Source organism: Eurytemora carolleeae, unplaced genomic scaffold (assembly GCF_000591075.1).
Source record: "Eurytemora carolleeae unplaced genomic scaffold, Eaff_2.0 scaffold32, whole genome shotgun sequence".
NCBI classification, from domain to species: Eukaryota; Metazoa; Arthropoda; class Copepoda; order Calanoida; family Temoridae; genus Eurytemora; species Eurytemora carolleeae.
Window position 1 is genome coordinate 423,230 of NW_019396068.1, and position 23,470 is coordinate 446,699.

The 23,470-nt window shown below is 34.2% G+C and overlaps 3 protein-coding genes across 5 annotated transcripts in view; all 3 read right to left on the reverse strand.

The window, feature by feature from the left end:
• LOC111711409 (helicase POLQ-like) overlaps positions 1-8,248 on the reverse strand; it is a 10,079-nt gene extending 1,831 nt beyond the window's left edge. For both annotated transcript variants that reach the window (XM_023485772.1, XM_023485762.1), the window contains exons 1-11: positions 8,145-8,248; positions 7,124-7,253; positions 5,966-6,464; positions 5,519-5,585; positions 4,916-5,213; positions 4,217-4,353; positions 3,503-3,839; positions 2,961-3,095; positions 2,373-2,605; positions 1,253-1,418; positions 221-640 (exon numbers count right to left, since the gene is read on the reverse strand). In XM_023485772.1, coding sequence (XP_023341540.1) covers positions 221-640; positions 1,253-1,418; positions 2,373-2,605; positions 2,961-3,095; positions 3,503-3,839; positions 4,217-4,353; positions 4,916-5,213; positions 5,519-5,585; positions 5,966-6,464; positions 7,124-7,253; positions 8,145-8,230 — 2,508 coding nt within the window. In that variant the 5' untranslated portion in view covers positions 8,231-8,248. The remainder of the gene's footprint in view (positions 1-220; positions 641-1,252; positions 1,419-2,372; positions 2,606-2,960; positions 3,096-3,502; positions 3,840-4,216; positions 4,354-4,915; positions 5,214-5,518; positions 5,586-5,965; positions 6,465-7,123; positions 7,254-8,144) is intronic.
• A 50-nt stretch (positions 8,249-8,298) lies between these two features.
• Positions 8,299-17,195, reverse strand: LOC111711418 (fasciculation and elongation protein zeta-2). 2 transcript variants are annotated; one of them, XM_023485785.1, is made up of 9 exons: positions 16,797-17,195; positions 13,577-13,758; positions 12,874-13,074; positions 12,151-12,254; positions 11,531-11,577; positions 10,837-10,928; positions 10,164-10,463; positions 9,607-9,695; positions 8,299-9,073 (listed from the first exon to the last, which is right to left on the reverse strand). In XM_023485785.1, the coding sequence occupies exons 2-9, from the start codon at positions 13,745-13,747 to the stop codon at positions 8,893-8,895; spliced, it is 1,185 nt and encodes a 394-aa protein (XP_023341553.1). In that variant the 5' UTR covers positions 13,748-13,758; positions 16,797-17,195; the 3' UTR covers positions 8,299-8,892. The 2 variants fall into 2 exon arrangements, with proteins under 2 accessions (XP_023341553.1, XP_023341560.1); XM_023485792.1 differs by lacking the exon at positions 16,797-17,195 and adding an exon at positions 14,736-14,823.
• Positions 17,196-17,977: 782 nt separating this feature from the next.
• The window catches only part of LOC111711046 (uncharacterized), a 13,944-nt gene continuing 8,451 nt past the window's right edge, over positions 17,978-23,470 (reverse strand). Inside the window, exons 12-16 of the mRNA XM_023485288.1 lie at positions 23,099-23,262; positions 22,611-22,720; positions 21,134-21,415; positions 19,167-19,291; positions 17,978-18,661 (exon numbers count right to left, since the gene is read on the reverse strand). Coding sequence (XP_023341056.1) covers positions 18,599-18,661; positions 19,167-19,291; positions 21,134-21,415; positions 22,611-22,720; positions 23,099-23,262 — 744 coding nt within the window. The 3' untranslated portion in view covers positions 17,978-18,598. The remainder of the gene's footprint in view (positions 18,662-19,166; positions 19,292-21,133; positions 21,416-22,610; positions 22,721-23,098; positions 23,263-23,470) is intronic.

Here is a 23,470-nt window from a genome sequence, read left to right on the forward strand (position 1 = left end):
TCTATGTACTGTGGTACCTGTATAGCCTGGTTGTATCAGTGTACTGTACCTGTAAAGCTTGGTTTTATCTATGTACTGTGGTACCTGTATAGCCTGGTTGTATCGTATCAGTGTACTGTACCTGTGTAGCCTGGTTGTATCAATGTACTGTACCTGTAAAGCTTGGTTTTATCTATGTACAGCGGTACCTGTATAGCCTGGTTGTATCCGTGTACTGTACCTGTATTGCAGCTCTACCCAGCCTGGTTGGTTTGATCTGTGTACTCATATGAATTCTTTGCTGTGTAGCCAGGGATTCATCAACAGTGGTAATTAGATTGTTATTGAAGAGTAGATCAAAGCTAGCAGTCAGCTCATTCTCCAGGTTCACGGATAGTTTATCTGCTTGGATCCGGAGAAGGGTTTGTTCAACAATCTCCTTTGCGACCTGTGGTGTGGTAATTAAACCCAGATACATGCAGTTGAGAACCAGGGTTGCTAAACCTAAACTTCCGGATTTATGAAGACTAGAGATACAATGTTCTACAGGAGAGGTGACTACATCTGTGACTAGTTGAACCTGGTTCGGTTTCACCATGAGAAATGATTCTCCTTTAGTATCCAACCCAGCTCTACCTGCCCGTCCTGTCATCTGTTTGTACTAAAATAAAAACAAAAAAATTAGACAAATTTATCATTTTCCTAGTTCTTCTGATAAGCTTCGAATTATGATTTAGTTCACTTTTGAATAAAATAGTTGGTTTTGATATTATGAGTTTATGTCAGGGGTTCATCTAGAGATTTAGCGGCAGGTGTAGATTTTCTGGACTAAGATGCTAACTGTGGCAGATTTTCTGGACTAAGATGCTAACTGTGGCAGATTTTCTGGATTAAGATACTAATCATAGTACGTTTCATGGATTAAAATACTAATTGTAGTAGTTTTTATGTACTAATATACGTATTGAGGCAGATTTTATGGACTAATATACTAATTGAGGCAGATTTTATGGACTAATATACTAATTGAGGCAGATTTTATGGACTAATATACTAATTGCGGCAGATTGTATGGACTAATTTACTAATTGCGAAAGATTTTATGGACTAATTTACTAATTGCGAAAGATTTTATGAACAAAGAGACTAATTGAAGCGGATTTTATGGATGCCGAAATTATTTGCGACTTTTTGGATGTAATGGGTGTACTGTACAATGTTCAGTCAAAACAATTCTAGATGAACCCCTGGTCTATCCAAGCTTATTTCATACCTGTGTATGTGAGAGCTGGTTCCTGCCCATAAATGGAGATCTGATGATGACCCGTCTCGCCGGAAGGTTGACCCCTGCTGCTAGTGTACTGGTACAGCACAGTACACCAATACACCCAGAAAGGAATCCTTCTTCTAGAACCTTTCTCTCGTCCATAGTTAACCCACTTAGTAATAAAACAAAAATTAGTTTATTTTTAAAATTTTTGAATTTGAATTTTCTCCCGTCCAAAATAAACAATTTTTGCCATCAAAAAATTTAATGATCTGATATATAAGCTTGCTCTATGAGGAAGAGTGTGAAAACTGTGGTGAAACCCTATTAAAAAACAATAAAATAGGAAAATTATTTAAACTTCAAAAGAAAGCAATACGGATTTTGTCAGATAAAAGATATTCACAGCATACAGATCCTTTGTTTTCTAAACTTGGAATGCTTAAATTATCTGATATACACAAACATAATGCTTCTACTTTTATGTATAAATATATAAAAGAAAAACTTCCTTCGTCTTTTAATGGAATGTTTGCTCCATTTGTAGAACCTAATAAGACACAAAGTTCTAAATTGGAATTAATAAGAAACAAATATCTTAAACCTTTTCCAAAAATATTTCTCACGAGAATTTGGAATAGTGTTCCAATGAATATTAAATGTTCATTATCAGTACTTAGTTTCAAAACGAATATGAAATATATCTGGCTTCTAAATATAAGGAATTTAAATGTAAAAACAGGAACTGCTACTCATGTAATTTGAAAATCTTGTAAACCACTCTGTAACATATTATCTACAAAAATTGGATTTTTTAGTGCTGGGGTTTCTCCTTCTCTTCCCTTTTTCCCTTTGCTATTCACCCATCCTTCTTTTTTTTTACTTTTTTTAAAAATTACTTTGTGAATTGTGTAGTATATTCGTTATTTGTTATTTTAAAAAATAAAATGTATCTATAAAACTTTGGAGGGTCAGCCAATCAAAACAACCAGAAATGGTTAGGCTGTAGCCCTGGCTAATAATTGTTTAGTAAAAAAATTATAAAATGTAAAATGTATTTATTATAATGTTAGCCGAAATATCTATCTATCTATCTATCCCCCTATTCCTCTCTTATTCTACTAACCTATGATGATACGCTACTCCGAACTCTAAAGTCCTCCGAAGAATCTGACACATGTATCCTGCTCCGTCCTGGAGTAAGGACCGGCAGAGTTGTTTCCTCTCTTCTCTCTTATGATTGCAAACTTTGTTAGCAAGTTCGAGTTGTCGGAAAATAATCTTACAAATCATCTCCGCAACATTCTCACACCTCTTCTTGGTATCACAGAACACTAGGCAGGAGTGCTCGGGGAAAACCTGAGGAATTTGAGATGAAATAATTAAAAATTAAATTGAAAAATCTAAATTGGAAATCTCTAAATATTGAAACTTAAAAATCAAATTTTGTCTAAATGTTAATTTTTATTATATCAGCTTAAAACTATGATAAGAGGGTTTAGGTTCACATTTAATGTGACATATTAGAGCTGCTACGAACTTCCTTAATAAAAAAAATAACCAAAATTGTAAAGGACGGTCAAAATGTTCCTGTTCCTAACCATTATTAATTAAATGTTGTTTATTTACAAAAACCCAGTTTTTCATCAGTCCTAATACATGACACTTGAATACAGTTCCTTTCCATTGTTCTACACACAATCCGTCACTTTACCTCTAGAACAAGATTAGTTAGATAATCTTCATCCATCTTGATCATTTCTTGATTATAGTTTCCAACATCAAGCTTCCTCTTCAACCTGAACTGCTCGGACTCCTGGGGGGTCACGCTGTACACGTCTCTACCTACCTGCAGGCAGAGTATTTAAAGGGACTGTACACATTATTTTGATTGACCCGCCATATCAAAAAGAGAAGCATTTTTGATTCAGAACGGTACTTTTTAAACCTCCGTTTGCGTAGCAATGAGGAAGATATCGTAGTTTCTCTACGTTTACCACTAAACAGAGATAAATTTTGTCAATTTCCTTCATTGTCTTTGATGCATAAATCCATCATTCAATGATGACAATGATACAATAAGGATATCTCGTAATTATTGCTCCAGACAAAGGTTTAGGGAAACCGTTGTAAATCCTGCGTGTAGCTCTTTAAATGGAGGGCAACTTGAAAATAGGTCAGTAATTATTTTAGAAAAATGTCATTTAAAAAAATTGTTGTTTAAAAAGTTTCTTCAACTCCTATAACTCGTTATACCTTGATAAACTCCTCAAGTTGAACTGGTCTCCAGGAGTCCGTATACAACTCCGACTCCAGGAACCTACTCAGCTCCATCAGGTTTCCAACCGTCGCGCTCATCGAGATTATCTGGATCTTAGTGCTCAAGGTCCCGTTCAAGTATTTGAGTTTAGCCAGGAAGGATTCTAGGTTTGCTCCGCGTGTATCTTCTCCGAGCATATGAACCTCGTCGACAACGACAAGACCGACCTCGTCAAGACGGTTATCCACAACCAGGGAGTTAAAGAGAGCGTGGGCCTTCTCTATAGTGCAGACAAACAAGGAGTTCTTGTGTCTTCGTTTTACCGGAGGAAACCTAAAAGGGTTAATGTATCGTAATTGCAACTGTAACTATTAAGTCCGATTCACACTGGTACCCTTTAAAACTTTATCGGATCAATAATGTGGATGATATCGTCGCTCTTCTAGCTGGAAAAGTCTTTAATTCTGAAAATTTCCTCCGTGGTTTCTGGAACATAAATCTGCTTTTTAAGAGAAACCATAATGGAAAATAATAATTTTTCAAAGTGATAAACATGCATATCTCATTCATCCCTGACCTAACAAAGCTTTTATCGGTAAAATTGTGAACCGGATATGCCACTCTATAAATAGAGGATCTTATGAAATTATGTTTACATTATAAAGATATTTTCATGAAGAATTATTCTTTTTAAATTTATGTATGTTTACCTGCCTCTAGACCCTGCATACTCCTCCAGATAGAATCCTAGCTCCAACGCAAAGGGAGCCAAGGACCTGATCTTCTCCTGGACTAAGCTAACATACGGGAGAACAAATATACAGTTCTTACGGTAGCAGAGCAGTTCCTGTGGATCAACCACTCTCAATATACATTAAATGTATACTTAAGGTAAGCTCAATGTAAACTTAATGTCCGCTAAATGTACGCCTTATGTACGCTTGATAATTCTTAATGTACACTCCATGTACGCTTAATGTATGCTCAATATAGGCTAAATGCTAGCTCAATGTACGCACGTAGATACGCTCATAAACCGCTCAATATCGAGATCAAAATAAGTTAGCCATAGTTCATTTGAGAGACTACTGATCTAAAAAATCAGGCAGAAAAACTTCTTCTCAAAAATTTTCTTATACAACCAGAGTGTAAAAATACCTAAAATGATCATCCTAGGTTGGTAAAGTAATAAATATAGGATTGTAAAATAATTTAGCTAATAGCCATAGTTTAATGGTAACATAGTTAAAATATCAAAAAGAAAATTTAATGGAATTTTAAAACACGCAACCCTTTCAAATTCCAACTGAAAACATGGAGTGCATTTGGCGGCAAAATTGCCAACCTTCAGCCCCCGCAAAAAATTCTAACTGATCTAAAAGATGATTTAGTAGAATTGAGAAGGTTGCCTGAAGCATAATTATCTCCGCAACTAAAGTTTTCCCACCACTAGTGGGTAGAGAGTAGAGAAGGTTTAATTTACTCTGAACTGCTCCGGAGAGTAAACACTTCGACTGCCAGGGGAACAGCTCCGAAATACCCTTGAGTTCTCTGTAGAGCTCCCGAACCCGGTCAGGGAGACCGAAGAACGGACCCCGGTCACAGTTCTCCGATACAAGGTTTACATTGGCAAACTGAGGTTCAGGATTACCCGCGGTAATTTTCTGAACAGGTTTAGGAGTTAACGGTTCCTCTAGTACTCGTTTTCTAGATAACAAACCTTCTTGTCAAGCAAAGTGAATATTGAGGAACAAATGTTAACGGTTAATGTAAATCTTATAAAATTTATGGAATGTGAATTGTAAATGGCCCAATTTTATTTGAATATTCTTGTCCTGAGACTCGCCCCGTCGCGTCACAGTGATTTGTTATCAATTTTTGCTGACCTCTCAAACAGAAAAAAAACAAAAGTCTCTTGATATTTTAATTTTTTCTTGGACCGAAAAATTTATTTTATTTGCTGATTTTCTTTATTGTAAAATATCTGAATTTATTAGATTGAAGGTTGGTTCCTAATGTCCAGGACTGAGAGAGGCAGAGAAGAGATTAATTGAGAATCTTGCGAGTCCCCGCTGCTTCCTAAAAACAGAAAATGAGGCTAATTTTATCCGGACCAATGCAGCTGCTAAGTTTTCAACCTATGCAGCTGCTTAGTTTCGACCTATGCAGCTGCTTAGTTTCTAGACCTATGAAGCTGCTTAGTTTCCAGACCTATGCAGCTGCTTAGTTTCCAGACCTATACAGCTACTTAGTTTCTAGGTCTATGCAACTACTTAGTTTCCAGACCTATGCAGCTGCTTAGTTTTAAGGAAATGGAATATTTAGACTGCTAAGTTTTCAGTTTTTTATAGCTTCACAATTCTTAAAAAGATAAATTATTAAAGATGTAAACTTTTAGTGAAACATAATAAATTGTGTTAATTTTTGGATACTTGGTTGCAAATCTGAAATTAACATACCGAGAGTGTTTTGAGTTTTCTGCATAGGAACCTCAGGTGAAATTATGCCTGACTTTGGTAAAGAACTTCTCAAACCTTCTCTGCAATTATTGTCCTTGGTGGATTTTTGAGTTCCAGGGGTTCGGTTTCTGGATGTTTCAGAGCAATAAGAGCTAGGAGTACTTAAAAGTTGGAGTCTTGAACCTCTTCGGCAAGGAGTTCTTGAGCTATTTGAAGTAATTGTAACAGGAGTACTTGAATGCGCGATTTTTGGAATTCTGTTTTGAGGAGTCTTTGATCCCCCAGAACCAGGAGTTTTCATATGAGCGATATTTGGGGTTGTAAAGAGTGAATCATCATCACTGTTTGCAAATATATCCTCCGAGTCATCTGAGAATAGGTCTTTTCTAGGAGTTTCTTTATCCTGGAGACGGTTTTCCTTCAAGTCTGAACCTTGTCCAGTAGTTTCCTCAGCCTGGAGTAGGATATCCTTGATATGATCGTTAAATAACGAATTGTCCTGAAAAATAATAAAAATATTTCATTAAATTTTGATGGAATTTAACAAACCTAATGATTCCCGTTGGAGGGTGATTAAGTGACTTTTCAGACCTCACTACGTTCGGTGTGAAAATACTTTCATTTTGATCATAAACAAACTAAAAAAAAATAAAAATCCCGGCAAAAACTTTTTCGCGCTTAATAATACAATAACATAAATAGATATTGCTTCCGTCCAAACTTCCGGAGAAAAACTTTAACAAGGCCTTAAACCACCTTTTGTATAGTTAAAGGGCCTGCCATGGTAATTTTAAGTGACCCCGAATGTATAGAAGTGCATGCCAGATTCAATAGGGTACCCTTGAAACCTTAATATGAATAATAGTGTTGAAGATTACGGCGTTTATCCATCTTTAAAAATGTAAAATTCTGTAAATTGTGATATTTGTTTCTACTTTATGAAATCCGAAAGTAAAAATCAAAATCAGAAGTTTTAGAGAAAAAAAACGAAGATATTTTCAAAATTTATTCTCAGACATTTTAAGGTTTTAAATGGAATGTTACATGAACAAATACATGAACAAACCCTTTATTGGTTTGAAAACCTGTTTTTTAGATAATAATATTTTACTTGTTTCAAGTTTAGTTTACGTAATTTGACCAGAGCTAGGTTTTAACCTGATCCAAGAGATGGGATGCATTCGGGCTCCGGGTTGTGTTCTGAACCTTCCTGGAGAGAATAGGAGACCCGCCCAGAGATTTCGACTGTGATGAAGAACTTAATGTGGCTCTGGGAGGACTTAGGTCCCTATGTGCATTGGTAAAATCTTGATTCTTATCAATGTAGTTTTGATAGCTTAAGAGCTTAACAATATCAACTGACTCTTCTTTTATAAAGTTGCATGTCCGATTGAATACGGTACCCTATAAACCTTCGTCTCACTATCCTCGACAGAGAACTCCGTTTGTAAAATCGCGGGAATATACACACTAGCATTCAGATAGAACTCATCACAGCTAACTTTACATATTTATCGGGAACCACAAATATTCTATGTACGATGTCCAACGCGAACTTTAAAATCTAAATTTAAAATATATTCTTTTTTCAATAACAGTATTTATATTTCTTCAAAATAATAATTTAATAACATAACACAAACTAAAACAGGTTGCAAAGTTATGAACAATTACAATAACTCCATATTAATTCCTTTATCAGTCAAAGGTTTGAAGAGTACCCTTGTAATTTACTCTCTTTAAACGAGGCTTTGTATGTGGAAGTCTTAAAAACGGAAAAAAAGAAACTCGGACAATTCCTTTTTCATCAAAAGAACAGTAAAATTTCTGTATCTGAGTTTGTGTATACGTAATGAAGTTCCAATTTGCTTTGTAGACAAAACCCAATTGAAAATAATCAGTTTTCAAAACTAGACATTTATATCAAATTCATACTTGATTAAAAAAAGCTTTTAACGGTATAATGTTGTGAATCGGGCATTAACACCTTACCAACTGCCGGTTAATATTTAAATTACCGATTCATAGTAAAATATTCGCGAGGATTTGAATCGGTGATTGAGGATTTGAACCGGCGGTAGGGAGTTCAGAGACCTCTCCAATTCATTAAATTCGATCCAGGCTTCTAATTAACATTTGATCAGGAAAAGTTTTCCGAATGAACCCGATTTTATCAATCCTTGTTTCATCGAGTTTCCTCTTGGAAGAAACAACCTTACTCAGAGATCTCCGACTCACGTTCAACCGTCTAACAATATCCGACATATCTACTATCTAGTTAAACATGGTTCTTCTGAAAATTTATTAAACTAATAAAAATAAAAACACTTTGCAACTTTTTTTAGTTTATTTACATCTCGATAATTTTGCTCCAGCTGGCAGTACAGTGGGTGCAGTACGGTACTGTACAGTAAAGTAGGTGCAGTACAGTAAAATTAAATTAATCTAACAGAATAAGAGAAGCAGAGTATAGGTAGTGAAATACATCTCCAAGCATAGAGCTATACCTAGAGCATAGGTTTTAAATAACAAATATTAAACCACTTAAAGTATAGCGCAGAGCAGCCAATTTCACAAAAAATAGTGTTATGCTCTAAACTAAAGGAGAAAAAGCTCCAATTTTAACTTTAAAAAGCTCCGAGTAAAACCTGAGAGCAGCTCTAAGTTAAAACCAAGCAAATCTCTAAGTTTAGTGCAAGTAGGTCCAAAAGCAGCTCTAAGTATAACCAGTATAAAAGCAGCTTGAAATAGAAACAATAATAGGGTGCTCTTTAATGAGAATGTTTGATTTTGTGACTAAAAATATTGTTAGCAAAGATCTAATATTCTTGGTTCGGTTGTTGTGAGAAACTAAAAAATAGTTTGCGCGTTTTGTGACGAATAAAATATGTTTGACACGAGTAAATATATAAAAAGTGGAGGCTAGGTTAGGTTGGGCAGAGGATCTTGAGAATATAATCTGTAAGTAAGGCGGGAACTGCAGGACTATCCTCGTTTATACTCTTGAGTATCTTGACGAGGACCTGGAGAGTGGGGAGAGGAGGACAACCTCGCTCCGCGTTGTAAGGTATCACTGTAGTTAAATACTTGTCGTCTCGACGATTTTTACTAAAAAAGGTTAAATATAATTAGCAAATAATAAAGGGGAAATCCCCGTTACTTGAAGTATTCAAAGATTGACCATTTCCCGGTGAAAAAACACTGAATCAAAAATGTTCGTTTTCAAATAAAACAGATAAAACAGATTTTATGTTTAAGGACATCCTACTTCTACAATCATATATAAGGTGATTTTTCTAAATCAAGTCTTGGAATAGATTGTTTTAGACAGTGATTAGAATACATTTCATCCGGATCCGTCCTTTTAAAAAATGGATTCGGATCCGATTTTATGAATATTTACCAACCCAAATTTTAAAAATTTTCTTCTTCTTTTTACGCTATTTTTTTCTGCAAAACTTTATTTACAATTTAATGATGAGGAAAGTTTTAATGAAGTTTTTTTCGATGTTTTAGTTGACATTTTTGCATCTGGGTTCGGATCCGCGGATCCAAATATTTTTTAAGATTCGGACCCGGATTCAGACATTTAAAATGTTGCAGATCCATTGAATCTGGATCCTAGGCACTGGTTTTTTTACCTTCGTTTCGATGTTTGCCCGTCAATGTTACTCTGTCGTCGTTTCGATTGTATTGATAGAAGCAGCGAGATAAAATTATTCTTTAATTCCTGAATCAAATTATCTAATTAGATTTAATTATTAATTATCAGCTTTAATTAATCTAAAAGGTGCAGACGATTTAAAAAAAAATCCGTTAACTTTTGTCCAGATCTTATATATCCTTTTTCTTATACAGTCATAATTAGAATTAAGTAACAGTTAATCAGACGATTTTACATATATATCTCGGGCAATTTTAAATGCTCAAGAAAGGCAGACCACATTTTGGAAATGGCAGAACTATATTGTAATCATCGTTTCATCAATCATATTTGTAAAATTATATTGTAAAGTCGTCTGATTAATTGTAAATTAATTCCGGGTCTTTCTGATTAGCACTGTACATTAATCTTATCATTTGAACCGACTACGGGAAGATTTTGTTTGCTTTTGATTTTGACATTTCCAGACTTCTTCTATCTCGAAAAAACGATGATTTTTCGTTATTTCATAAATTCATGATTTCCATAATTCACCTTTTCAAATTCTAGCTCGTCTCTGGTCCCTAGATCAGCTACCAGCTCTTCACTAAGATCCCGGACCAATGTTTCCACATCGGAGAGAATCTGGGAAAGTTCTTGAACTGATAAATCCTCAAGTTTGCGTCCCTGGAGCGCCTGCCCGATAAATGTAGAAGAACGGATAGAGTGGGGAGGAAGGAAACCAGGAGGATCTAGACCTACAGGTTCACGTCCATCTTCATCATCATCTTCATCGTCGTCGTCAATAATATCATCAATCTCTTGGAGAACCTCTTCAGCAGATTTTATTGGATCCTGAAGAAAAAATGTATGTGACGCTTGAAAATGGAAAATAAGCCTAATACATTTATTTTGTCAAATGATACTGATTAAATGTATAAATTGAACATTAATGGACAATGATGACAACAATGAATGTATCAAAATACTAGTTTCAACCCAACAGTTTACTTGTTTAAACCAACTCAATGTTCTAGTCATTTTGATTCCCCTATTTAAAGCCGTCTCTATTTCAATATCCCCAAAATCTGACTTCATATTTTTCCTTTAAAATTTTGTTTTCCTAAAATCCCCACCCTCCCCTCCCCGAATCATTGAAACGATTAGTTCCATATTTGTTTTTTAAGAAGACGAAACAAAATATTTAGCAAGAGTTGTTAAAACTGACCGATTTTTGTGAATCTGAGTTAAGAATAAGTTGGTGCATATCCAGATCTGCTGCAACCATATCGTCCTCTGCACCATCACCGTCAATATCGCCTGGATAAAGTAGGCTCTTAAATTCGTGAATTTAAAAAATGTTTTTTTTTTGTGGATTTTTTAAAGTTGTCCTGGAAAATTATTAATGAACAGAATGATTAATGAGCAATCGAGGGGAGATTACGCGATTTTTCAAAACTTGATGAAATGAGATGACAGATTAGTTAATTGTATTTGTCCAATGAGAGATAGCTTAATCTCTCAGGATCAAGCATTGATCTCCATCTTATTTAGATCTCCAGATCAATTTAATTCCACTTTAATATATCATGATGTTTATACCCCACAGGGATAACTTTAAAAAAAAAGAGATCAAGCATTGATCCACACACCAAAATTGCCCACATTTGATATCGAGATCAAACGTTTGAATTTAACAATATCCACTATCTTTTTCATTAAAATACCAAGAAAAAATGAATTTAGATTTTAGTTAAAGATTAGATCTGAGTAAAAATAGGAGTTTGTATTGTTGATTATTGAAAAGAATAAATAAATGAAATGAATAATTATTAGAATTTTTTAACATCTTTTTTCATTATGGGTACCTCAAATTAATATGTTACTTACAGGATTTATTTAATTGATTAATTGATTGGTACCTGTTGGTCTAGGATCACAAAGGTTTAATGTTGGAATATGTTTAGCTCTGAAAACATTTATTTATAAATATTAGTTTATAATTAGAAGAAATATATCAGTATCAGTGCTACTCAACAAAATATAAATATTAGTTTATAATTAGAAGAAATATATCAGTATCAGTGCTACTCAACAAAATATAAATATTAGTTTATAATTAGAAGAAATATATCAGTATCAGTGCTACTCAACAAAATCTTAATCTTCCAGTCAATGTTTTAATTAGTTAATAAAAAATTATCAAGAATTGCTTTTTTTCAAATATAGAAGAGATTTAAATTTGATGCGAACTTGTAAAGGATTTCATTTTGTTAAAAATAAATTATATTGAAAAATGTTTATTTGCCTTGATTTGAAAAATATTTTGATTAAAAAATATTTTGATTCAAAAATAAATGTTTTGATTAATTAAATATGTAGGTAACAAAATGTTTAAATATAATAATAAATGTTTAGATTTAATAATAAATGTTTCAATCTAATAATGAAGTTAAGATTTTATGAGAGATGTTTAAGTTTTATAATAAATGTTTATATTTCATATTTCATAATAAATGTTTTGATTTAATAATAATGTTTCCTTGTATATGTTTTGCTCCAGTCTATCGGCATAATATTCCCAAAGTTTCCGGTCAGCGTCCACCAAACCTGGCATTCATTCATTATCTCCTCTTGAGACCGAACCTAAAAAAAAAAGTTAACAACAAGTTAGACTTTTATCATCTTAATTTTGAGACGTCATTTGTAGTCCGGAGGAGAAATTCACAAAATAAAAGAATGATTTTGGTTTTCTACTTAACCATTGAACCAATCAATCCTCTAACAAATGTTCACAAATTATCCCAACGCAACTAAATATAATTTAATAACAACAATAGATAAAATTTACAAAAAACTGAAAAAAAGTAATTTTTGGCAAAAGTAAGGAAGACTTAAATTTCTTAAGTAGTCATGCCATAACACAGTGGAAAAGGGCGGTGATAAAATCAAATAAAATGTATATAGTACTGATATATGTAAATTTTAAATTTTATGACATAATATTAGAAACAAGATATTAAGAACATTTGCTCTATACTGAGTTTCTGAGAGATATATTAAGAAACGAAGTATTGTTAAAGTGATTAGACTAGCTTAAGAAACTCCACTACGCGTTTTTTTTTAATAATAATTATTCACAGTTTACCATTAATTACCCCCTTTTCTGATATAGGAGACTTAGACCGTCTATTTTAACAACCTCATACAAGTTCTTGCTATATGAAGATCAAATATTTATCGTTCAAGATGTAATATATTTTACCTGGACCGGAGCTATCTTGTCAACCTGCTCCTGGTAGTCGGCAAAGCACATTGTCAGCTTCTCGTCGAAGGTGGAGACAAGATCCTCTAGACTCCCTGTCATAGAATCCATCCCTCCTCCTCCTAGGTTGAGTACTCCGTTCTCCGGAGATACATTAGAACTCTTCTGCTCTCCTCCGGCTAGACTAAACTCAGAGAAACCCTGAACAAAACATCTGTCTGATTTAAAAAGAAATCTGATTAAATTATAAGGAACTAAAGGCGTATTTTCAAGTGATAATTTCTCCATGATTTTCCTGTCGTGGAAATGAACATGTAACTTTTGTAGAGAAATCACATTTGAAAATAATCCGTTTTCAAGATTTCTAATTCATACCTCATCAGAAAACTTTTAACGGTGCCAGCATGAATCAGACATATACCACTCTTTAAAAGGAGATTGAATTTACGTGTACAGCCCCATTAAACTTGAAAATTTATGTCTGCAGTAAACATTTGTTCTTCCTCCCCGATTTTCTGTGCTCTATGATTTTTTAAAAAAGGATGGTTTGCGATTCACATCGGTTTATTTAATTCTTGTGAAGAAAGTTTTTATCAAAATATCTCATAGAAATTAAAAATTGTCTGTCATTTTGTAATATTTAATTCCATTGCTTAATCATTTTTTTTGGACTATTTACTTTAATTTCTGTTAAAGCTGTTACCTCAAACTCCTCAGAATCTGAGTCAACGGTAGCGAGCGGGACATTGACGTTCAGCTCCTTGGAATTCATCATTAACTTAATATTCTCGTTCGTGTTGTTCTTCTTGTTCTTCTCTTTTATGTTTTCCCGGTCATCCTTCATCTGGTTCTCATCCAACCCATGCAGTTGCATTCAGGCTCAATCTGTGAAAGGAATGTTCATTGTTTACAATTAAATCTGTAGACTGAAGTATAAATATAAAGAGTTTGTTTTTAATCATTTTGACAAAACAATCTCAAGAACTGACGAGGGTCAACCCAGACCGAAATATATTTTCAATAAAATGTGGAACTAACATCTACTCTACAGAGGTTTGGTCCATCACCATCAACGAATTTTAAAAGTGGTTTTAATTGAAAGCGTTTCTTTTGCTTTCATTAATTCAAAGATTTATTAATTCAATATTTTGTCAATAAAATTATTTAATGATTCATTGATTCATTGATCAATTTATTAATTGATTGATAAATGAATTGAATAATTGATTCATTGATTCACTTGATTGATTAATTAATTGAATAATTGATTCATTGATTCATCAATTCAATGATTGAATAATTGAATGATTCATTCATTTATGGATTCTTTGATTTGATGATCAATAATTCTTTAATTCGATAATCAATGCTTCTTTGATTTGATAATCAATGATTCTTTGATTTAATAATCAAATTTTGATGAGATTGATTATTTATTCTATCAACTCCTGGTTTACTTTTTGAACTATTCATAATTTCACTGATTCCATTAACATTTTTATACGTTTAAATGTTGATTCATAAAAATATCAAATCAGACCTTTTACTATTATTATCATTATCATTATCATTATCATTATCATTATCATTATCATTATCATTATCATTATCGTTATCATTATCATTATAATTATCATCTTCATTATCATCATAATTATCAAAGTCATTAGACAAGGAATCAAAATTCTGTTTTTCAAAGTTGTGCTTCTTCAGGATGTCTTTTTACCAATTATATTGATTGTTTTATTCTCATCTTTTAGACTTTCAGGGGCCTGAAATTAAATGTCCAGACTGCTAAATCCCCCCCTTCCCCCCCGTCTTATCGCAATTTTTTAAAGGTTTTTTTAATGTATCGATTATACCTAATCCTATCCTAGAGGTTAACAGAGGTTTACTACTGAAGGGCGGTGTCTGCAACTTGTACATTATCGATCCTAACCTGCCTTATACTATTACTTACCCTTCCTGTAACCTCCACTTCAAAGACGACATTTATAATTAGCGCCAGGGATCGGGGAATTCTGACAATATTTACGCAATTTAGGAAACTTTATTTACATATTATATACTAGGCTTTTAGGGCGCTTCGCACCCATCTTCCATTTCAATTGTGAACATGTTCTCTTCTTACACATTGTAAAACAAAAACAAACAAAAGTTTTCGCGGATTTTATAAAAAAAAATTCGTGGATTTCCTTTATTTCTAAAAAAGAATTTTGATGGAGGCAAATTTTTGAAAAACTTGATCATCCATAAACCTTCCCTAGGGTCACGCGAGGTCGCAAAGAAAATTGGGCTCGATCGGTTTACCCGTTTTGACGTTTATTGGATACAAACGGACAGACAAGCAAAGTATATACATAGATAGATGTATATATATATATATATATATATATACATATATATATATATATATTATGAACAAAGTACTGGTCAAGAGAATTGTGCTAGCGCAGCTGGCGCTCATTTTCTAGAAGATTACAGGGGTAAACAGCTTATTAAAGCAGTTGCTAAGGAGTCCGGAAGCTGGAAGGAGTGGATTGTACCCGAAAGCAACATGACAGTGCATGAATCACAACGTTTGCTGTCAAGGACTTAGTGTCAAAGCTGAAAAGGGACAGAGCTCCAGGGGTTGACGGGGTGTCCAGCGACATGCTCATGGCAGCTGGACTCCTGGCACTGGAGTTGCTCACTGATATTGTTTACCACATGCTGAGGATCAGCAGGGTCCCAGAGTCCCTCCAGACAGGAAAGATGACACTTATTAATAAGAAGCAGCCGTCCTTGGAAGTGAAAGGGAACGCCCCTTTACGGTCTCTAGTATCATCCTAAATCTCTTCACTAAAATTGTGCATTCCAGGATGGATCCAATTTGAGAAAGGGAGGGGTACTATGGCCCTGTGCAGTACGGGTTCAGCGCAGGACGCTCTACTGCTGATTGTGTGCTGATCATTTTGGCAGCAGTCCAAAAGGCAAAGACAAGGAACCAATCAGTGTCATTGGCGTTCTGTGATATAGTGAGCTCTTGTACTGTAAGCTGGATGTAGTAGGGTTCAGCAGTAAGATGAAGAGTCTGATACAGTCTATGTACTATAATGACTCTCTGCTTTTTGCTATGTATCTTTCAGGCCTAGGGAGAGTGCTCCATCTATGAGAGAGGGGGTCAATTTCTCAGGAGTTGTTGTGTCAGCACTGCTATTTGCAGACGACCTGGTGTTATTCACACGGACTAGGATCCAGGGGATGAACAGACTCCTATGATCTGTACATCAGTTCTGTGCAGATATGAGGATGAAACTTGCGGTAGAGAAACTCGTAATCTTATCCTCGGGCCAGACTGGGGCCCACTGGCACTGGGTCGTCTCAGGAGACAAAACCCAGTCTAGAAGAGTTGCTGATAGCCAAGTACTTAGGGGTGGACCTCAGCATTCAGGGCCACAACCTGGTTAAGGCACGCGTGGCTAGGATGATTTCAACAGCTCTGGCCTATGCTCATACTATAATGGGATGTACCCGGACTGGCTTGGACAGATCCCAAACTGCCCAGGGGTTGTGGGAATGCTGCATACCCTCAATCCTTATGCCATCGAAGCCATGGTTGTGTCCAAAGCCACCATTGTAGAGCTAGAAAAGATCCAGGCTTCCGTAGCCAGGTTTATTCTACAGGTTCCAAGATCGTCCTGTGAAGTTGTTGAGTTTACTGATGCCCATTGAGCACAGGATGGTAGCTAGGTCCCTAAGGTATCTGCAGGTCCTGGTCAACAGGAAGAAGGACCCCATCCCTAAGTGGGTTGTGGCATTTATATTTCTTTTTGTTTCTGTTGAAATGAGATCGCCCCCCCCCCCCCTCCATGGGAAGTCTACAGGGGATCGGAGGCTCAACACTTTCAGTCTTGTAATTACTTGAATATTTCTTATACTACCTTTTAGTTTAAACTTATTGAGCGTAAGCTTCAGCAAACGTCCCGCATTTTCTCTGTAACAATCGGTTAAAACAAAACGTAAAATTGAACTAATTAAATATGTTAAATTATCACAATCATGTATTTAACTTAGCTATGCAAAATTATAGCTTAGAGTGTACAGTGTGTACATTGTATAGTGTACAATGTACACATCTTTATAATCATTAAACAATTGGTAATTATTATACATAAGATTGTAAACAAAACAAGCAATCGTACATATGTACAACATACATAGGAGTACAAACTTTACTGTTAAAAAGCATGTACGCAGTACAGGAGGGTATCATTGTGTACAAACCTTGTACAGTGTTCATATTGTTTAAAAGGAGGGAATAGGAATGAATTAAGTTCTAATGGAATAATGAAAAAATTAGATTTTTAGAAAGTTAGACAAATTCTAAATTTATTTTTCATTTTTTGCTAAATAAAAAATAAACATTTTTTAATATAAATAAGAGAGAAAAACAAAATTTTCATTTTGCTAATAAAAGTAAGTAAAATATAACAAAAATCTTCATGGAAGAAAGTGTGCAAGTAGTGCTACTAGTGCTACAATATAAAATATCTAAAACATTGAGCTAAATGAACTTAAAATTAAAAGAAAAGGAAGTACTCAAGTGTAAGAGAAAAATAGCTGTCAACTGGTCAATATTGCTTTAAATTCCAGTGCTAGAAAATTATGAATTATATGTATTCTTGTTTGATAAAAACAAGGGATGTAAGAAAATGAAATTGAAATTTTTTTTAGAGAGAATCTGATTTCTGATTTCTGAATTTAAATTAAACCTAGTTTTTTAATATTTCTGACTCTTTCAAACTTTTATGGGACTGTTAAGCTAATTGCAAGTGAGCCTCAATTAAAAAAAGGGTTGCATGCCAGATTTACAACGGAACCCTTTAGGTAATATCTTCGTTTCTCCATCTTATAAATTCTCTCAATATTCTTCATTGTCTCTGTTGCCTTAAACCTCACCATTGTGTGAATAGAGCACGCAACTCGTAAAATTAAGAGTCAATTGAAATTACGTCAGCAGTCCCTTTAACAAGTACTTTATAAAACATTATTTAACAGAAATATTTGTTTATGATAAATTCTTACTTAGAGTGCGAAGTTCAGATAACTTGTTTTTAAGATAGGATCGAGAAATCCAGGTTTAAAAGTTTCAAGACAGATTCTTGAATTAATGCATATCTATTTGGAGGACTGGATAATGATGGAAAAATATATTTATGTCAGTTTCCACCCTGATTCTAGTTCCCTTCGTGCAAATATGGCAATGCCTGTTTCCCTTGGACCCATTCCTCTGATCAATTTTCTAGATTGATTTTTTTTTAAATCAGTTTTCTAAATTATAAACATTGATATCTAATTCATACTTGATTCGACAAAGCTATTAAAGGTACAGTTGTGAATCGGGCATTGTCATCTTTAAATAAAGGGTTACTTGAAACTATGGTTACGGTCCTTTTAAGCAGATATTTTTGTGAGCAAATAAATACTAGTATTGAGTTAAATTAACAGTCGGAAAAATGTTTATCTATGGGTTGATTGATTGATTAACTGGTTGATCTACCGTTTATCTCAGGTTTCCTACTAGCCACCCGGAGCAAGAAATACATTGAACTACAATATTGATTGATAAATTCTCCCCGGGTTCCCTACTAATCAGCCTACCCGGAGAAGGAACAGGATGTTTTCTCGGAACTGATATCCAGTAGAGAATAAAGCTCTGGTATCCAAGTATAAAGGGTTAAATCTATTCCTCCGGACTCATCACTAGAGCACTGAATGCAAACAGAAGGAATACAGCTCCACCGATCTGAAAGTAGACGATAATAATTAACATAATTTCAAGGGTTACGCAAAGTTGTATTTCATGACTAGCAGCGTAAAATTTGTATTCATTGTAAATGTATTCATTGACACCCATATGCGCGGTTTTTGTGTACATAATCTAGAACTTATTATATCTGCGTAATTTATAATCTTTTTAATCTTGACGATCTCAGTTAATTTTTCTCTAAATTTTAATGGGAAAGTTAGGATTTGGATATAACGATGCAAGACGGATCACTCTGTACGGAACAGAGAGCTCTATATGTCCTTTCAACAATTTCTGTGACAAAAAAGCCAAACTTATGATTAAGAAAGTACATGTGTCAATTAGGACTCAGAAAATTGTGACATACATATGTACATTGCAGCTTTATGTCATAGGATAATAATAATAATAATAATAATACTGTAAACATCTGAAAAGGAACAATGATAATACAGATGACATCCAATCCTTACGATTGAATTGAATTTTGAAAATAACTGACCAGTGTAACAGTCCTGACTGATATCCTAGTGGCAATAATCCGTCCTCCCAGGACAGCTAGTCCAGTACACAAGGCGTGTCCCAGTACTCCGCCCACACACACTCCATAAACATCCTCACGGGCAGCTGAAATATCGATCATTTAAATATTTTCATAATTTTTCAAACATTATTAAAACTGCTTTTTATTTATAAACTACATTTCATTTTTATAATTTCACATTTCATTAATCAAAGAACTATTGTAACTTGGGGTCACAGTGCTTTTTTAACTTGATTTAGGTTAAAAGATGCTTATGCCGTGCACATATACTAGCAGACAAGGTACTAATGCAAGGAAAGTTATTTCAGAGGTGTACACATTTTTTGTACTGCAGTTTACTGTCTTTGGGTGGAAAAGTTAACACAAGACGGATTTCACAGCCTGACATGGAATCCATTTTGACAAAAATAATCTATGAAATCTTCTGGTCATAGGAAACTATTATGTAAATTTTCAAAATTATAAAAAATTAAATGCTTTAATCCTACTCGGATACTGAACGAAAACTGATGAAGAATAGATATTCTTGTTTACAAACACCGCCCAGAGAGAACTGGTTTCAATATGTACGCAGAGTATACACAACCGCAATTAACTTTCCTTGCATTAGTACCTTGCTAGCAGATAACTGTACGCAATATATCTAGCTAGAATATACCAATTATACACAATAGATTTCCTAACACTTACCGTACGCGATGTATTTACCTACTGTACGAAGTTTAACTATCAACTCATCGCAATATGACGCAATATATCTACTTAGTATACGCAATATGGCGCAATAAATCTACCTAGTGTACGCAATATAACTCAATATATCTACCTAGTGTACGCAATATGACGCAAAATATCTACCTAGTGTATCCAAGATGACGCAGTATATCTACCTAATGTACGCAATATAACGCAATATATCTACCTGCTGTACGCAAGATTACGCGAAATATCTACCTAGTATACGCAATCTGACTCTTTATATCTACCAAGTGTACGCAAGATGACGCAATATATCTACCTATTGTACGCTAAATGACCCAATATATCTACCTAGTGAACGCAATATATCTACCTAGTGAACGCAATATGACTCAATATATCTACCCAGTGGACGCAATATAATGCAATATATCTACCTAGTGTGCGCAATATGTCTAACTAAAGTACGCAAAATGACGCAATATATCTACCAAGTGTACGCAATATGACTCAATTTATCTACCTGGTATACGCAAGATGACGCAATATATTTACCTATTGTGTGCCAAATGACGCAATATATCTACCTAGTGTACGCAAGATGACACAATAAATCTACCTAGTGTACGCAAGATAACGCAATATATCTACCTAGTGTCCACAAGATGACGCAATATATCTACCTAGTGTACGCAATATGACTATATATCTACATAATGTACGCAAAATGACGCAATATATTTACCTAGTGTGTGCCAAATGACGCAATATATCTACCTAGTGTACGCAAGATAACGCAATAGATCTACCTAGTGTACGCAAGATGACGCAATAAATCTACCTAGTGTACGCAAGATGACACAATAAATCTACCTAGTGTACGCAAGATAACGCGATAAATCTACCTAGTGTACGCAAGATAACGCAATATCTACCTAGTGTACGCAAGATGACACAATATATCTACCTAGTATACCCAAGATAACGCAATTATATCTACCTAGTGTTAGCAAGATGACACAATAAATCTACCTAGTGTACGCAAGATAACGCAATAAATCTACCTAGTGTACGCAAGATAACGCAATATATATCTACCTAGTGTTAGCAAGATGACACAATAAATCTACCTAGTGTACGCAAGATAACGCAATAAATCTACCTAGTGTACGCAAGATAACGCAATATATCTACCTAGTGTACGCAAGATAACGCAATAAATCTACCTAGAATAACTGTGGCTAGCTGTGACCTGTCTCCCCACTCCGCCAACATTGTCATTGTAAACGCCTGAATGAATATCTTCCCGGCGAAGGCCACCGCGGTAATATCCTTCTTTCCTCCGGACTCGAGGTCCCCCTTCCCATCCTTCTCCTCCCTTTTCCTCAGCTCCTCGTTCACCTCCTCGAACTCCTCCTGGGCCTCGGTATTGGACATATGGTATCCCTCGTGCAACATCTTCAATCCGAACACGGCAAACAAGAAGGAAGATAGATAGTAGGTGATCACTGGAAAAAAATAAACAGTTAGATAAGAATGGGAAAAAAAACAGAACCAAAAAAGACAGAATTAAAAAAAAATTGCATCTCAAAATAACCAAATTTGAAACAGAAACAATAACTGCATATAACTCAAATGTTAAAAGCTTCAACATACGGATTTAAAGTTCTTGGAGACCCATCTAAAGATCTAGTTTGAAAGTTAATTTTTTTAATGTATACATTATACATATAGTAAATATTTTATGTATATATTCATTTTATGTATATATTCTATACAGACACTTAAAACATCAAACTATATAAAATAAGGGAAAAAAATCCAACTGTGAACAGAACAAAAAAAAACAGATTTAATATATTACACGATAATGATAAAGTTTTTGTTAAAGAAACACAATTTTAATTGACCGCCTCTATTTGGAGAGTGGCATATTCATAACGGTGCTCTTTTACTCTCTATCTTAGGAACAACGAGGAAGATGTATGTTTTCCATCTTAAACATTGTTCTCGCAATTTCCTTCTTTGTCTCTTGGGCATAAATCCTCAAGTTACTTTTATACGAGCCCACAATTGAAAATAGTCACTCTTAATAAGCATTTATCATTTACTCCTGATCGGGCGAAGGTTTAAACGGTATAGTTGTGAATCAGATATGCCACATAAAACATCAAACTACATAAAAGAAGGGAAAAAAATCCAACTGTGAACAGAACAAAAAAACAGATTTAATATACTACACGATAATGATAAAGCTATCATTAAAGAAATGTAATTTGAATTGACCGCCTCTATTTGGAGCGTGGCATGTTCTATTCATAACGGTACTCTTTAACCCTCTATCTTAGAAACAACGTGGAAGATGTATGTTTTCCATCTTGAACATTGTTCTCGCAATTTCCTTCTTTGTCTCTTGGGCATAAATCCTCAAGTTACTTTTAAACGAGCCCACAATTGAAAATAAAGTTACTTTTAAACGAGCCCACAATTGAAAATAAAGTTACTTTTAAACGAGCCCACAATTGAAAATAAAGTTACTTTTAAACGAGTCCACAATTGAAAATAGTCACTCTTAATAAGCATTTATCATTTACTCCTGATCGGGCGAAGGTTTAAACGGTATAGTTGTGAATCAGATATGCCACTCAATGTATATGAGGGGTCACTTGAAATTACGAAAACAAAGTATAAAAATGAGATTACTTCTAGGTATGACTGTTGTAGCGTATCCAAAAAAGGAGGCCATGACATGCATAATAGCCAGGGAGAAAATAGAACCAGCAAACACTGTTAATCTGGGGTGCTTCATAGCCCTAGAAATATTATATTATTTAAAAATTTAACAGTTCATTAAAACTNTTTATGTTTATGTTTATGTTTATGTTTATGTTTATGTTTATGTTTATGTTTATGTTTATGTTTATGTTTATGTTTATGTTTATGTTTATGTTTATGTTTATGTTTATGTTTATGTTTATGTTTATGTTTATGTTTATGTTTATGTTTATGTTTATGTTTATGTTTATGTTTATGTTTATGTTTATGTTTATGTTTATGTTTATGTTTATGTTTATGTTTATGTTTATGTTTATGTTTATGTTTATGTTTATGTTTATGTTTATGTTTACGCCCATGATTTAATTCCATTTCATGATTCGTTGATGAAGGAAAAGATAAAATAATTAACTTACATGATGGCTGCGATAAAGAAAGTTTTATCTCCTAGTTCTGAAACTATGATAACGGATAGAGAAGCCAGGAACCCGTGTAGGAACCTATCATCTGACACCTTGGAACCCTGTTCGGCTAGTTCCTCCGCTATAGATTTCTTGGCAGGAGAGTCTCCTTGCACCTCCTAAATACGTTTAATGGTTAAAACTTTTGAATTTTAAATCTGTTTAAACAAAGTTACATTGACATGGAGCACTGGTGCTGGTACAAGTAATATGGCCTATTTAGCTTAGCGATCCAGAAACTATCAACAGTGTAGTTATAATTTAGTCTGTGTGTACAACGTGTTCTGCAGTACGTTCATTGGAGGAATATAATATCTCTCAATATTC

Excerpts from the sequence above, each read along its gene's own strand:
- LOC111711418 (XM_023485785.1), bottom strand. The coding sequence starts at position 13,747 with ATGCAACTGCATGGGTTGGATGAGAACCAGATGAAGGATGACCGGGAA. Across the intron at positions 10,929-11,530 it reads TTGTGATCCTAGACCAACAG|GCGATATTGACGGTGATGGT; the intron begins GTACCAATCAAT and ends TACTTTATCCAG. Across the intron at positions 9,696-10,163 it reads ACGAGCTAGAATTTGAAAAG|GAATTAAAGAATAATTTTAT; the intron begins GTGAATTATGGA and ends AATTTGATTCAG.